This window comes from Pygocentrus nattereri, chromosome 8 (genome assembly GCF_015220715.1).
Source record: "Pygocentrus nattereri isolate fPygNat1 chromosome 8, fPygNat1.pri, whole genome shotgun sequence".
In the NCBI taxonomy this organism is placed as follows: domain Eukaryota; kingdom Metazoa; phylum Chordata; class Actinopteri; order Characiformes; family Serrasalmidae; genus Pygocentrus; species Pygocentrus nattereri.
In genome coordinates this window covers 3,586,380-3,599,999 of record NC_051218.1, presented here as the reverse complement: position 1 = coordinate 3,599,999, position 13,620 = coordinate 3,586,380, and the positions used below count along the sequence as shown (strand labels likewise).

Here is a 13,620-nt window from a genome sequence, read left to right as displayed (position 1 = left end):
CGGGTTTGTAGCTCAATTTAACTTATTGAAAAAGTTGAGTTTATGTTACTTTCCAGTTGAATTAAGTAAATAAACACAAATTGTGCACTGAAATGTGCAGAAAATGGGACATATAAATTATTTTCAATTGGAAAATCAACAGAACATAACTTTTGCATCTACATGCTGGCATTACACCCCTATAAAGTGCCTTACTGCAGTTATGTTGCAAGGGCTAACCACTACATTGCTGGGCTTGGCTGGGGCAATTACTTAAATCATAGTATGTCTCCTGAAAAAGAGTGACAGCAGACTCTTTACTCAGAGCACAGTGCATTACCAGAGAGAGCGAGAGAAAGATGGAGCGATGGGAATGCAGAGAAGAGACGCCTGTGGCCTTATCTACTTCAAAGAGGAGAAATTCTAACGTGAGAAATGCAGAACGGAGTAAAAGCCAGGTTTGATGTGCCACAACCTCAGCTTCGCATAACACTCCCTTATGGAGCATGACAGAACTGGGATGGATGGATGGATGGATGGATGGATGGATGGATGGATGGATGGATGGACTGTGTTCCCTGGGACTAATCAGCAGCTGGTGTTATAGGAATTCTCCAGCTTGTTTTAACGTCACCACCATCTGCCACATCTATAACATACCGACAGCTATCAGAGACAATAACTTTGGTGCCACAAACTCCATGTCTGTCCCGTTCTATGATCAGAATTGCTAGCGTGTAACGGCAGAGCCGATTCACTGTTTTCATATCGAAATCGCAATTTGAAATTGTGAGTGCAATTTCCAAACCGCATGAGCTACAATTTTATCTACAGCTCATATCATCAACAACACTGTCTTAAACCACCTACAGACAGCCTGTACCTGTTTTACTTCATCATATTTATTCGTAACTTTTATTTTTGTGTTAGTTCTCCTTAGTTCTTTATCTCTTTTTATTTATTTATTTATTTATTTCCTCTCATTTTAAGTTTTTTCTATCATTACTTTTTTTAATTTGTGATATTGTACTGTTACCTTACCAATTTCTTATCTATTTCTGATCTTAATTTCTCACCCTTTAAATCACAAGTTCTATTTTTTATCTACTTTTATCTTTTATTCACTGTTATTTTCAATTTTTAATACATTTTAATTTAAAATGATTAAATGTAGTTCTTATTTTCTTTGTCATGTCAATCCCTGTTTTTGTAAATGCTCGGCTACATTGAAAATGAGGGTTGCCCTCAATGTGCTTCCGAGTCAAAATAAAGGTTGATTGATTGATTGATTGAAAGGGGAACTCCACTTATGTTTTCAACATTTTTGCATAATCACGTCACTGAGACGTCCACCAAGTCATTTGGAGTGGTCTGATGTGAAATGGTTCACTGAGAAACTCAATAGCTCAAATTTCTTCACAGTGGTGGTGATGGGAACCAGGGGTCACCATGACTACAACACAAATATAGACATTTTATTTACTATCCAAAACCACCAGTGGACCCACACGTGTCCCCTGAGTGTATATACGTAATGCCGATGACGGCAAAATAGTGATAAATCTGATAAATCACTTTTAAGGGGACTGTTTTGCCTTATATTACCCTGCGTGTGCCTCTCCACCCTTTGTGTACTTGAAAATATGTTCATAAATTTCCAGCTAAATTATCTCACTGTCTCAAGCAGCTGGCGACCTAATTGTAACCACTGTGTGCTACAAATTTCTATGTGGGCTCTTTTAAAAGCATTAAACTCTCCAGATGTCTGGTTCCTATCACCGCCACTGTGAACAATTCTGACTCTGTAGAAGAGAGCAATTCACACCAAACCACTCCGAATTACTCTGTTTACATCTTAACCGTTTAAATATGCCGTACTTTTTGAGGAATCAGTGGAATTCATGATGAACATGTTTAAAAAGGGGAGATTTATCTTAACTTGAAAATTGAAAATGAACTTGAGAACCACCTGTAAATGAGTTAGACCAATCAAAAGCAACCACATGGGCTATGACATCACAAGCACAACTAACTCACTGTATGGAGCACTAGGTTCAGTGTTCAAGCCTCAAACTAGAAAAAAAAGACAGATGTGGTTTTCCTGGCCAGAAAATAGGCCTGGATCTAAAAATAGGTTTAAGCTCGATTTAATTTGCAGTCACAATATCATACAGACAAATTGCAATTTGATATTTTCTGCAAATCATTGAAGCCCAATGCAGTGGCTGCAGTTTTGAATTTGCATTATATGGTCATGAGTTTCAAATGTTTACTCAGCAACTGCGTTTTCAGTTCTTTTCTAAGTTACTGGATGTGGAAATCTGGAAATCGACAATATAATACAGACAGTATAACGTAGACTGTATAATACAGACAGTACAATACCTCTGTGTTGGGAGGGAAGCATATTTAGCCAATTAACAGCTTCCATTTTGCCAAACTGCCTCTCGATGTAGAACAAACAATTCAGCCTACTGAAACTCTAAATCCAGGGTATTTAATTAAAATTCAATAAGGTCCAGTTAGAGAAAATATCCTCAAGCAAAGGTCCAGAACATCATAACATCCAGATGTTCATTACCAGAACATCATCTAAATTGCACCATGATTTGGTGCCATATACTGTTTACAGAAGTAGCTGAGTAGGAATATCAACATCTTATACAGTCAACAACTGAATGTCGAATCAAATAAAGTGAAATAATTTCAACAACGTTTATTGTCAGTTTTCTCTTTTTAGACCACGTCATGTCAAATAACTTCCCTCTGACTCACTTTCTTCTCTGACTGCTGTTTCTTGCCTCATCCCTCCTGTGTGTGCGTTACTGACTCGCGTCTCAGTGCTCATCGTAATGCACAGATCTGATTGGCTGAGTAGCGTCATGTGTAATAACTACAGCGCATGTGATTGGTCTGAGTCTCCCAGGCCGCTAAAGCTACCATAAAGACTAGAAAAGGTACGCCGAGTAAAATAGGACCACCCCATGAAATAATACTGCGTAGTTTATTGGTTATAGATCAAGGTGATCATAGCCAAGCACCTTGGTCCAGATTCTGGCAGCAGTCCACCTATTAGTGACCTCTGCTCTAGAGGCTTAACTGACCTGATCATAAACACTCAAACCTTTCATGTAGAAGAAAGAGTGGAGATGAAAATGCTAAAGATCATTCACAATACAATTAACTCTCAGTTCAGTGCAGGAGGGCAGTGAATTTAAGGTGCAATCACAAGGTTTTAGAGTGGAGTATAACAGATTCTCATTGCTGTGGTCCCAAGCACAACCCCCACTGTTAAATCAACACCGATTGTATCAGACCGGTCTCCAGTGTGTGCTGTACGGTTACAACTCGCTCGTACGCTGAAGGTGTTCATTTATCACTGGCGATTTCACTGTGAGGTACACAGCCTCGTTCAACTGGGAGGAAGGAAACTGCAATCTCTAGAAATTTAAGCCAGCAGCATGAAACAATGAACAAGGTGTGTCGAACAAGCTGCAGAACTACAAAGCCCATCGACCTTCATCTATTCAATACAGGCAAGTATACTGCTATTTTTAGAAGAAAACCTTGTATCTCCATTTTTGTCCTTTTTCAGTTTTTGACATAATTTGAAAATGACTGTTGTTCTTTACATCGTATGTAAATTTCATGATGAATGGACCAAAAGAAATGGCCCAAACCGACTTGGAAAAACGTCTGGTTCCATTGACTTACATTAAAGGTAAAGTAGGTTCTTCCCTTCTCCTGTAAAGTTACTATTTTGGAGATACAAGGTTGTCTTCTAACAGTAATATAACCTTCTTTTAGGCTTGTGTAGTGTGAGTAGTGCATGTGGGGATGACAAGGCAATGAAGAAATGGAAGGACTGATCTTTGAGCCAAATATATTTCTAAATTCAGTAATAAATGTCCATGTGTTTGCAAAAATAAATCAATATTCAGTCAATTATTTTTCAGGTGCAGCACTTATCAACTAACAGCATCGACGGAACAACATATATCGTTGTCAGGATATAAGTTGGCGTGATAAACTTATCAAAGGTAGTAATTACAGAACAGATTACCTTGCACATGATGTAAATACACCGGCAAGGAATTAGAACCAGCAAGTGTTTCCCTGTGCTGGACTTCAACCATGCTTTCCTGTTTTACTTCATCCTGAAGTGAGAATCAATATCACACTTTAACTGTGATGTTTATTCTCACTCCCAGTGCTGCATGTAAAATATGTGAAGCAGTCATGACTGCTGTTACACCAAACGTGCATCACCATAAGGAGCTTCATGAGGAAATAAATGTATGTATCCAGTCAGCATCACACTACTTTATCACTTCTCATATCAACGTCATGATATTTAACCAGAGAGCTTGTAGAGAAGAGATGTACTGCTCTGTAACGTCTCCCTGGTTTCTCAAACACTAGAGGGCACCACCAAGCATGGGTTAAGATGGAGCATTTGAACAAAACCATAGTATATAAACATGAAGCATTTTTAATGCAAAAGAATGGTCATTTCCTGAACACAGAACAGCATAAAACATTTTAACACAGCTTTTATATTTTTAAGAGCTTTGAAACTCGAGTTATAGGAGTTTAAATGATGTCAGTGAGCGCGAACAGCCAATGAGCTGCTCCACTCGCCAATCAATCATTACTCACTAGCACTACTGCCCGCCTTCTACTGCCCAAAACCCATTTGCTGTAGAATAAAGGAAACATACAGGAGGGATTTCTTTGCTTTTTTAGTGAAATATATCCTTCTACTTCCTAAAATTTAAGAAACGTTCTGGGCGAGTGATTAGAAACTATTTTAACTCTTCATTGAGGACTTGCTCGCAGGCGCCCTCTGGTGTTTTGCAGTCAAGCTTTTGATATAATGGGGGAAACAGGAAGAGACCCAGCTATGATATCTGACAGCTTCATCAAACATCACATTTCATGATCATATCTTGCAGCTCTAAACATGATTGCAAATAAGCTGATCTGTTGTCCCTGCCCAGACTTTAAGATGCACCCTAAAATAGTTTACATTTAAATGTCCTACTTAACAATATCATCAACGCTAAAAGACATAACCAAACAATAGCAAAATGCACATTAGCAGAGTACACAGACAAACATACACACAATCTATTAATCTATGTAACATATTGTATCAGTCGGAAACCTCATATCTCTAAATATCTACAGGACAAAGAAGAAAATCATAACTTTTAACTGAAGTTAATGGAGATAATATTTATTACGAGTCGGTTTTGGAGTATTTCTATTGGTCCATTCATTTGGTCCACAATGTAAATGGCAGCTGGCATTGTGAAATTATGAATTCTCTGTTAATGCAACCACACAGCGATTGTGGGCAGTCATAGGCTGGAGGTTAGGCAACCAGGATCGCCAGTTCATCCTCTGAGTCGACAGTACGTGACTGAGGTGCCCTTGAGCAAGACACCTAACCCCCAACTACTCCCCAGGCGCTGTGGATAGGGATGCCCATCGCTCCAGGCAAGTGTGCTCACTGCCCCCTAGTGTGTGTGTGCTCACTAGTGCGTATGTGGTGCTTCACTGCACGGATGGGTTAGAATGCGGAGGTGAAATTTCCCGGATGCGGGACTAATAAGGAACTTTTAATCTTTGGAAAAAAAAAAAAAGATATATGGGGTTTTGCCCCGACAGCAACGATACATTGTGCTTGTGTGTGCAAACATTGGCCAGTAAAGCCTGACTGTGACTGACTGACTGAGAAAAACACCTCAGAAACATTCTTCCTTTCTACACAAGGTGACCCAAAAGAACCCACAGCGCATCTCTGATCCATCTCAAACGGACAGTAATGGTTTTGAATGGCCATCTACCTCTTCTGACAACGTCCGCCCCCCATCTCCCTCTCTATTTGACCCCTGCAGGTCACGGATTTCGACTGCCACTTCCTGTCTGATCCCATTACACAGAGGAGGGGGGGAAGAGGAGTGTGATTCATAGCAGGTGGGCCGCAGGGAGCGCACCGGACACGTCACCAGCCAGCATCAGCACCACTCCGAGCGGGAATCAGACCAGCTTCTGCTAACCGTACAGAATCACATCGCTGTTCAAAGGGATCATCTCAGCAAAATAAGCTCTTTTAAGAGCTCAAAGAGACAGTAATGATCAGGATTTGAGGTGCATATAAAAAGAGCTGCAGAACGGAAGATCCATCCCAGCAAAATGAGCACTTTTAACCCCTTAAAACTGAAGGAAGCTATTAAAATTAGGACCTAAATACTACACATTGTTCAGTATCTATGTTGACATGATTCCATTATTTCTGCAGTTGTAAAATTGGGGAATTCAAGGGCGACTTCACTGACAAGTTTTAAAGGAACGAAAGCGACTTTTAAGAACGACTTTGATGATAAGAACTGAAGGTGTATATAAAATCTACACGAGGCCTATTTCAGCAAAATGAGCTCTTCTAATCCCTTAACCTACAATCTTACATAGTTATCAATCTCAAGGCTTGTCCAGTAAATTTTATAAATGATTCAGTATCTACTGTGCCATTATTCTGCAAGTTATGCAGGTAAAACCTAAATCTGAGGAATTAAAGCGTGGATCGGGTGATGGATCCTTAAGGTTTAAATGGATAAGAAAACAGAGACATGGTGATGATGAGGATTTGAGGTGTCAGAATGAAAGGAGAGTAGAAAGAAACAAAATGAGACGAGCGTTTTTAACCCCTTGAGCTGCAGTCTCACTATACAGTAAACATAAATTATTCACTATCTCCTCTGACATTATTCTGTAAGTTGTCCACTAAGAGGGAGGGAGCTGCTGAATTGATCGTCAGGATAAAAACATAGAGATGCTGATGAGGTGTGCAGAATAAAAGCAGCAAAATGAGCTCTTTTAACCCTTTTAAGCTGCAATCTTATTATACAGATATTAATCTTAAGGCTTATTACACAGTAAATGCCACAAATTATTCAGCATCTACTTTTTCCTTATCCTGTAAGTGATGCAGGTGAAAGAGACGTGGGACAGATCATTAAGGTTTAAAGGGACAAGAGCGCTCAGAGATGCTGATGATGAGGGTCTCGGGTGGGGGCTGTGGAACTGAGGCAGAAGCTGAAGGCTGTGGCTTGGAAATGAGAACAGTTGAGTGCTGCTGTTAACAGAAACGCAAGCACGGCCTGTTTCGCGGCCCGTCCTGTCAGTCAGCATAAAGGTTCTCATCACCACCACCCCCCCCACCCTCCACAAGCACAATTGATCCCAAGCTTCTTACCAACCTACAGCACCAAAACACCAGCTGTCACCGTCTTCTCGGCTCACCTGAGTCCTCGGCACCTGCGGGAACAGATTCAGGGTGGTGGGTCTTTTGGGCCGGTATGTATCCATGGCAACGAGGGCGGGGGGGTCCAGGTCCCTCAGCGGTGGCTCTGCGGCGGGCCGCCCTGCTGCCCGCTCTCCCTCTTTGCGCTCATCGATGAGCAGTAGCAGCCTCTCCCTCTCGTCCTCCCTCTCTTCCTCCGCTTCTTCCTGGGTCCCTCCTCCCTCCGCATCTATCAGGTCCAGCTGGAGCATCTCGGCCTGCAGCTCCACCGCCCCCCTCCGAGGGACCCAATCCGTGCTGCCATTGGCCGGCTCGGTCACGTGACCCTGGGAGAGAGGAGAGGAGCAGGCAGTGGAGCGGTTAGGAGGGGTCTGCAGTCAGACAGCCACAGCCAATCAGGGCTCGGCGATGACATCACCCTGTGACTCCCTGCCTCAGTGGCTGCTGTGGAAAAGCTAATTCAATCACAGAGGACAAAATGAGCTGCAGCCACATTAACAGGAATAACCTGGATAAACACCATAACAAACAGCAGTAATAATAATAATAGTAATAATAATAGTAATAACAATATCAGGGATAAAACTAACAACAACTATAACAATAGTCATAAGAAGAAGAAGAAAAACAAAAACAACCTGAACAAAACAACAGGATCAAATGGATAGAGAAGCCAACAATAATAATAATAATAATAATAATAATAAAATTAATCATCATCATCATTGTTATAGTTACTATTACATTGTTATTATTGTGTTATTACATCACAGAGGACCATGAGCTGCAGACTGCTAAATAGTGACTGGCAGAAACAGAAGCAATAACAATATTATTATTGTTTTGCTCATTATTATTATTATTATTATTATTAATAATAATAATAATAATAATGCCTCAGAGCTCACTGTCTTTTGTGACTGAATAATAATCACAAAGTAGAAATAACAACAATAACAATAAATATGTAATAATATGTATTAATAATAATAATAATAATAATAATAATAACAGACAATACTGTCCTTTCAGACAGTCATGATTTAAAGGACACTGCTGTCTTTGTTTTAATGCTCACTCTGTGATCACATACCTACGAATTTCTATTCTTCTGCAGAAGAAAAGCAAACGTTTTAATATCAAGGCTTGGTTATTTCTGCGTGAGCTGCAGGCAGACTGTGGATGCCCTCTGACGGACTGAGGCTCGTCAGATGTGCCTGGCTCTGTCTTCTACTCCCTGCATTAATGCCTGTGATTAAGCTGATAATTGACTTTGGCTCTGTGTGAAAACGCTGCATCTGCCGACGCCGCCTCCACTTCTCTGAGCCTCGATTGAGGCTGAGGAGCCCCAGCCCAGCATTCATTCAGAGAGGAAGCTGGGAATGAGTGAGCTGCTGAAAGGAAAAACATAAGATGGTTTTGACCCAGAAAACTATTTTCCCTGTAGGGGACGTCAGTAGCTGGAGCTTCTGCTCACTGAGAGTTTTTTTTCACTGCGGTTAACCACCATGTGTTGCTGCAGCTCATCCAGCAGTTTCTAAATGAACCTTTCAGAAGGCCTCGATGATGTTTGCCAAGTTTGCCAGGACGTGAGAATGATGTGGCAGCATATTGTGAGAAGGACTGATTCACGCAGGATACATCATTCATCATAACATTTATAGTTTGTCCCGTTTTACAGCAGCAGTGGCAGACTAGGAGCAAAAGTCCCTTGATTTGTGTATCTGTGAAACTTCTTCATGTTGTAAATGGCACATATTTCAATACCAAAAACTGAAATAAGCACAGTAACAGGACATTGCTATGAAGACAACCCTCCTACAAACAAAAAGCCACTTGTATTAGTGTGTCTGTTTCTTATCTTTGCATCTCTTTCTGTTTTTTCCCATATGTCTGGTCTAATAATAGCATTTTTACACATTTAACACAACTAATTAGATCAGACTGGTAGAAAAGCCACTCCAGAAACACCCACAAGAACAGCATTAACGGTCAATGGGATCTTATTCAACAGCTTCCGGACCGAATTTTCCGTTCCACCTTAAATGGTGCCTCAGTTGCATTGGCGCGTGTACTGGCTGGCCTCAGACTATAGCGGCAACTGCTGCACCGCTTAAGGTGGAACGGAAAATTCGAATAAGAAACCAGATTCTACGTCGCTAATTGAATATCAGTATTTTATTACGTTAGAAGGGTCATTTGATATGTCAGCCAATTCAATAAATACCACTGAAGGTAACACTTGAAAGCCAATATTGTTGACCGCTATCATTTAATCGCTGCTAGAGCTTTTAGCGTCGCTAAGTTGGCTAACGTTGATAACTAATAGCCTACGCGATTAGCACCCGCAGCTAACGTTAATTGCTACGAGCAACCACGTAAAACGCATCAAAGTGGATTATTATTATTTTGACTGTACATTTGATGCCTCCCGCAGCACAAACAGTTTAGACTGGTAAAAACTATTCGTGAACTTTTTACTTTTGTACAACTTAGCCGCCCCCGCTGCCAGTTAGCTTTTGTAGCTAGGTTAGCTAAGTTAGCGTTAGCTTTCTAAGGTTCCTTGCTAAGGCCAAATATAATAAATATTGTCCTTTGTACTTTTTGGATTGCATTTATATTGTATTTTTGCCATATATCCTACTATCGTGTGTTGGTTTTAGGAGGAAAGATTATTATGTAGAATCGACTCCTAGAATCGACTCAAACTATTCCCTTCACTTGGAATCCGAATCGGAGTCGACACCAAAATCTCTGGAATCGAACAGCACGAATCAGAGTAAAACGTGCCATAATCCCAAAAAAACTGCTCCTTCTGAGTCCATACAGCGCCTGTCAGCATAGGAGGTGAGGTTTATTAACCACTTTCAATAATAGTAACTGTAAAACAGGCTGACCTGAACCAGCACAACAACGTGAAATGCGAATGAACGAACGGAAGAATCAATCAGTCAGTCAATGTGATGGATTAAAGTGGAACTGAATATAAAGTAGATTCCACACTTTAAATCGTTGCTGTCCAAAGAATAGCATGCATGTCCAAAATGACAACAAATTTCAAGCATTTCTGGTCCATTCATTATTAAATCTTCACATAGTGTAGAAAACTATACTGAAACAGCAACGGAATAGAGGCTACTTTTGACATCATGATTAAAAAATGCTTAATACCCATCAAAATCTGACTGTAGCATATAAAACTAAGTGATAGAACGTGTTACTTGTCAGTTGATGAGAACGAAATAAGCGAATACAGGTCATAAAAAACTGTAGAAGAAATGAAAAGAATGAAGATGAACATTGACATTAAGCTACACTCATGCATAGCATCAGAGAGAATCCGTGGAGCAGAAAGCAGATGAGATTCAGGACGGTTAATTCCAGGTTAGGGGGGCCTAAGAAGTGTAACCTAGATGGCTTTCGGCCAACATCGCAGGCTCTAGAGAAAGAGAACAGATGCCTTCTGACCTACATGCTAAGGAGTGGCTATGGTGATATGATGGAAGCAAGGCCCCAATTTCACATGCGTAAACACTCAAAAATGGGATATTAGAAGTACTTTTATTACACTAATATGTTATTAAAGCCTGCTGACTCTTACTTGAATGTCGTAGTCACTGTGGCTCAGACTGCCTCCGTTCTCATCTGTGATCTCCGTCACCTCAGACAGGTCATCGTCTTCATACTCATCCAGACTCATATCATGAGTTAGCCTGCACACATTTGAAATAGATAAGTGTTACTTTATTAATCCCACAAACGGGGAAATTCCACCTCCACATTTATCCCATCCGTGAAGTGAAACACCACATACACACTAGTGAATACACACACACTAGGGGGCAGTGAGCACACTTGCCCAGAGCGGTGGGCAGCCCTATCCACGGTGCCCGGGGAGCGATTGGGAGTTAGGTGTCTTGCTCAAGGACACCTCAGTCATGGACTATAGGCACTGGGGATTGAACCAGCAACCTTCCGGTCACAGGGCCGGTTCCCTAACCTCCAGCCCATGACAGTAAATAAAAATGTATTTAAATATTTTAAACTAGACACGAAAAGCATTTTAGATGTTTTATTCACTTTTTCATCCATTTTGGGAACAACAAAAGTCATTAAATGATAGATAACACTGTGATGATGGGTTTACTGTCATTTACAGACACTCAACTGCCAAGTTTGTAATATGAGGCATTCTTGATAAGAACGAAATGAATGAAATAAAATGTAATTACATTTCTTCTGATGCGACACTGTACAATATAGCTTTCCCAGTCGTTTTAGAATCATCTACAGCAGCCGTTCGTCATCATTCTGAACACATCCGTTCTCTGTTCTCTGTTCTAGATAAACTTAGAGAGTCAGGATTGTTCAGGAACCAGACGTCCACTTCTAAAAGCTCCCTCACAGAACTTACGAATACTCAGCCAGATGTCTGAGACACCGCTTTACGATAGTTTTGAGTTTCGTCTTCCACACTAATGACTTTGTTCCATTAAAAATCACCCAAGGCCATGTTTGGGCTGTATATGTATGTGTCCAAAAGTTTGTAGACACCTGCTTCTCCAACGTTTCTTCTGAAATGAAGGGCATTAATAGTCAGTATGATCCCCTTTCCTGCAATAACAGCCTCTACTCTTCTGGGAAGGCTTTAGACTAGACGTCGGAGTGTTATTTATATATATCGCAGTCGTTGAAAGAAAACCTCGTACCTCCAAAACGGTAACTTCACAGGAGAAGGAAAAAACCTACTTTACTTTTAATGTAAGTCAATGGAACCAGAATTTTTCCCAAGTCATTTTGGACCATTTCTTTTAGTCCATTCATCATGAAATTTACACACATTGTAAAGGGTAACAGGTGTTTTCAAATTATGCCAAAAAACTGAAAACGTCAAAAATGGAGATACAAGGTTTTTCCGACAACAGCGGCTAAATGATATGTCTTGTTGATTTACTAAATGAAAATAAGTTAACACTCCTCTATACAGTATAGTTTTCCTAGTTATTTAAGATTTTAAAATCATCTACAGCAGCCGTTCATCATCCTGGGCACATCTAACAGTCTTTACAGCTTCCAAGCCCACTGCACACTATACACTATCACTACTGAACCCTGGTGCACAAGTCCTGTGTAGTACAACAACTTTATTAATTTATCTGCAACCAAAGTGCTTTTATTCATCAAAAACATTTAAACCTGGGAAAGGTGGTGTATATTATCAATAGGCAAATCCATATATAGGCCTAGATGGGGCTGAACATTCAAGTTCAAGTGATTGTTTAATGATTAAAGTGTCTATATTTGCCTTTGGAAGGAGTAGTACTATTATGTATATAACTCAAGGAATTACCCTTAAAGGGTATATTCTGTATAATCTTTGTAGTAAAACTTACCAGTCAGAATTGTTCACAGTGGTGGTGATAGGAACCAGAGGTTAATGTCTATAAAAGCTCCGGCACAGAGTAATAAGTAATTACATAACATTGTCCTTTGCCTGATGTCTGAGATTATAAGTCATTATAAGTGTTGTGAGGATTATAGCCTGAAACAATTTGCTTTTTAGAAATCTATTCATGCTGGAGAGCTACATGCAGGGGATTACAAGTCAAAACATCCCCAAAGAAATCTTATTTTTTCAGATTTATCACTATTTTACCATCATCAATGTTATATAAATTCAGAAGACGTGTGTAGGTTCACTGCTGGTTTTGGACAGCAAATATAATGGCTGTATTTGTGTTGTAGACATGGTGACCCCTGGTTCCCATCACCGCCAATCACCGGTTGGTAGGAACCATTTCACATCAAACCACACTGAATGACTTCATCTCAACCACTGCATTATGCAGATGCAGACGGTGGAATCCCCCTTTAATATGAGCAGGGACACATTTACATTTACGGCATTTGGCAGACGCTCTTATCCAGAGCGACTTAGAGTTTGATCATTTTACACAGGTAGGCGAAGGTGGTGTTAGGAGTCTTGCCCAAGGACTCTTATTGGTGTAGTGTAGGGTGTTTTACCCAGGTGGGGATTGAACCCCAGTCTACAGGGCAGAGGTGTTGCCCACTACACTAACCAACCACACAAACCAAGATAAGAAAAGGACCATTTCGATTTCAGGTTGGCTTTAAAAGGCCTTGTGCAACTGTGTGTTGAAGTCTGCATGAAAGTACTGGAGCAGTCGTAGTTCAGCCGAGTATCTTTATGTAACAGAGTGAGAAGTGAAGGCGTGTGTAATATAAGCTGGGATTGGCTAACGTGATTAAAGAGGAAAACCCGTCTGGAGCTCCTCAGCTTCTACTGAGTCTCCACTACTTCCTGGTGATTA

At 40.5% G+C, this 13,620-nt stretch overlaps 1 protein-coding gene across 1 annotated transcript in view; it reads right to left on the bottom strand.

Annotated features, from left to right (window-relative positions):
* mapk8ip1a (mitogen-activated protein kinase 8 interacting protein 1a) overlaps window positions 1-13,620 on the bottom strand; it is a 41,978-nt gene that overhangs the window by 26,405 nt on the left and 1,953 nt on the right. The window contains exons 2-3 of the mRNA XM_017698785.2: window positions 10,890-11,001; window positions 7,288-7,614 (exon numbers count right to left, since the gene is read on the bottom strand). Of these exons, the coding sequence (XP_017554274.1) occupies window positions 7,288-7,614; window positions 10,890-11,001 (439 nt within the window). The remainder of the gene's footprint in view (window positions 1-7,287; window positions 7,615-10,889; window positions 11,002-13,620) is intronic.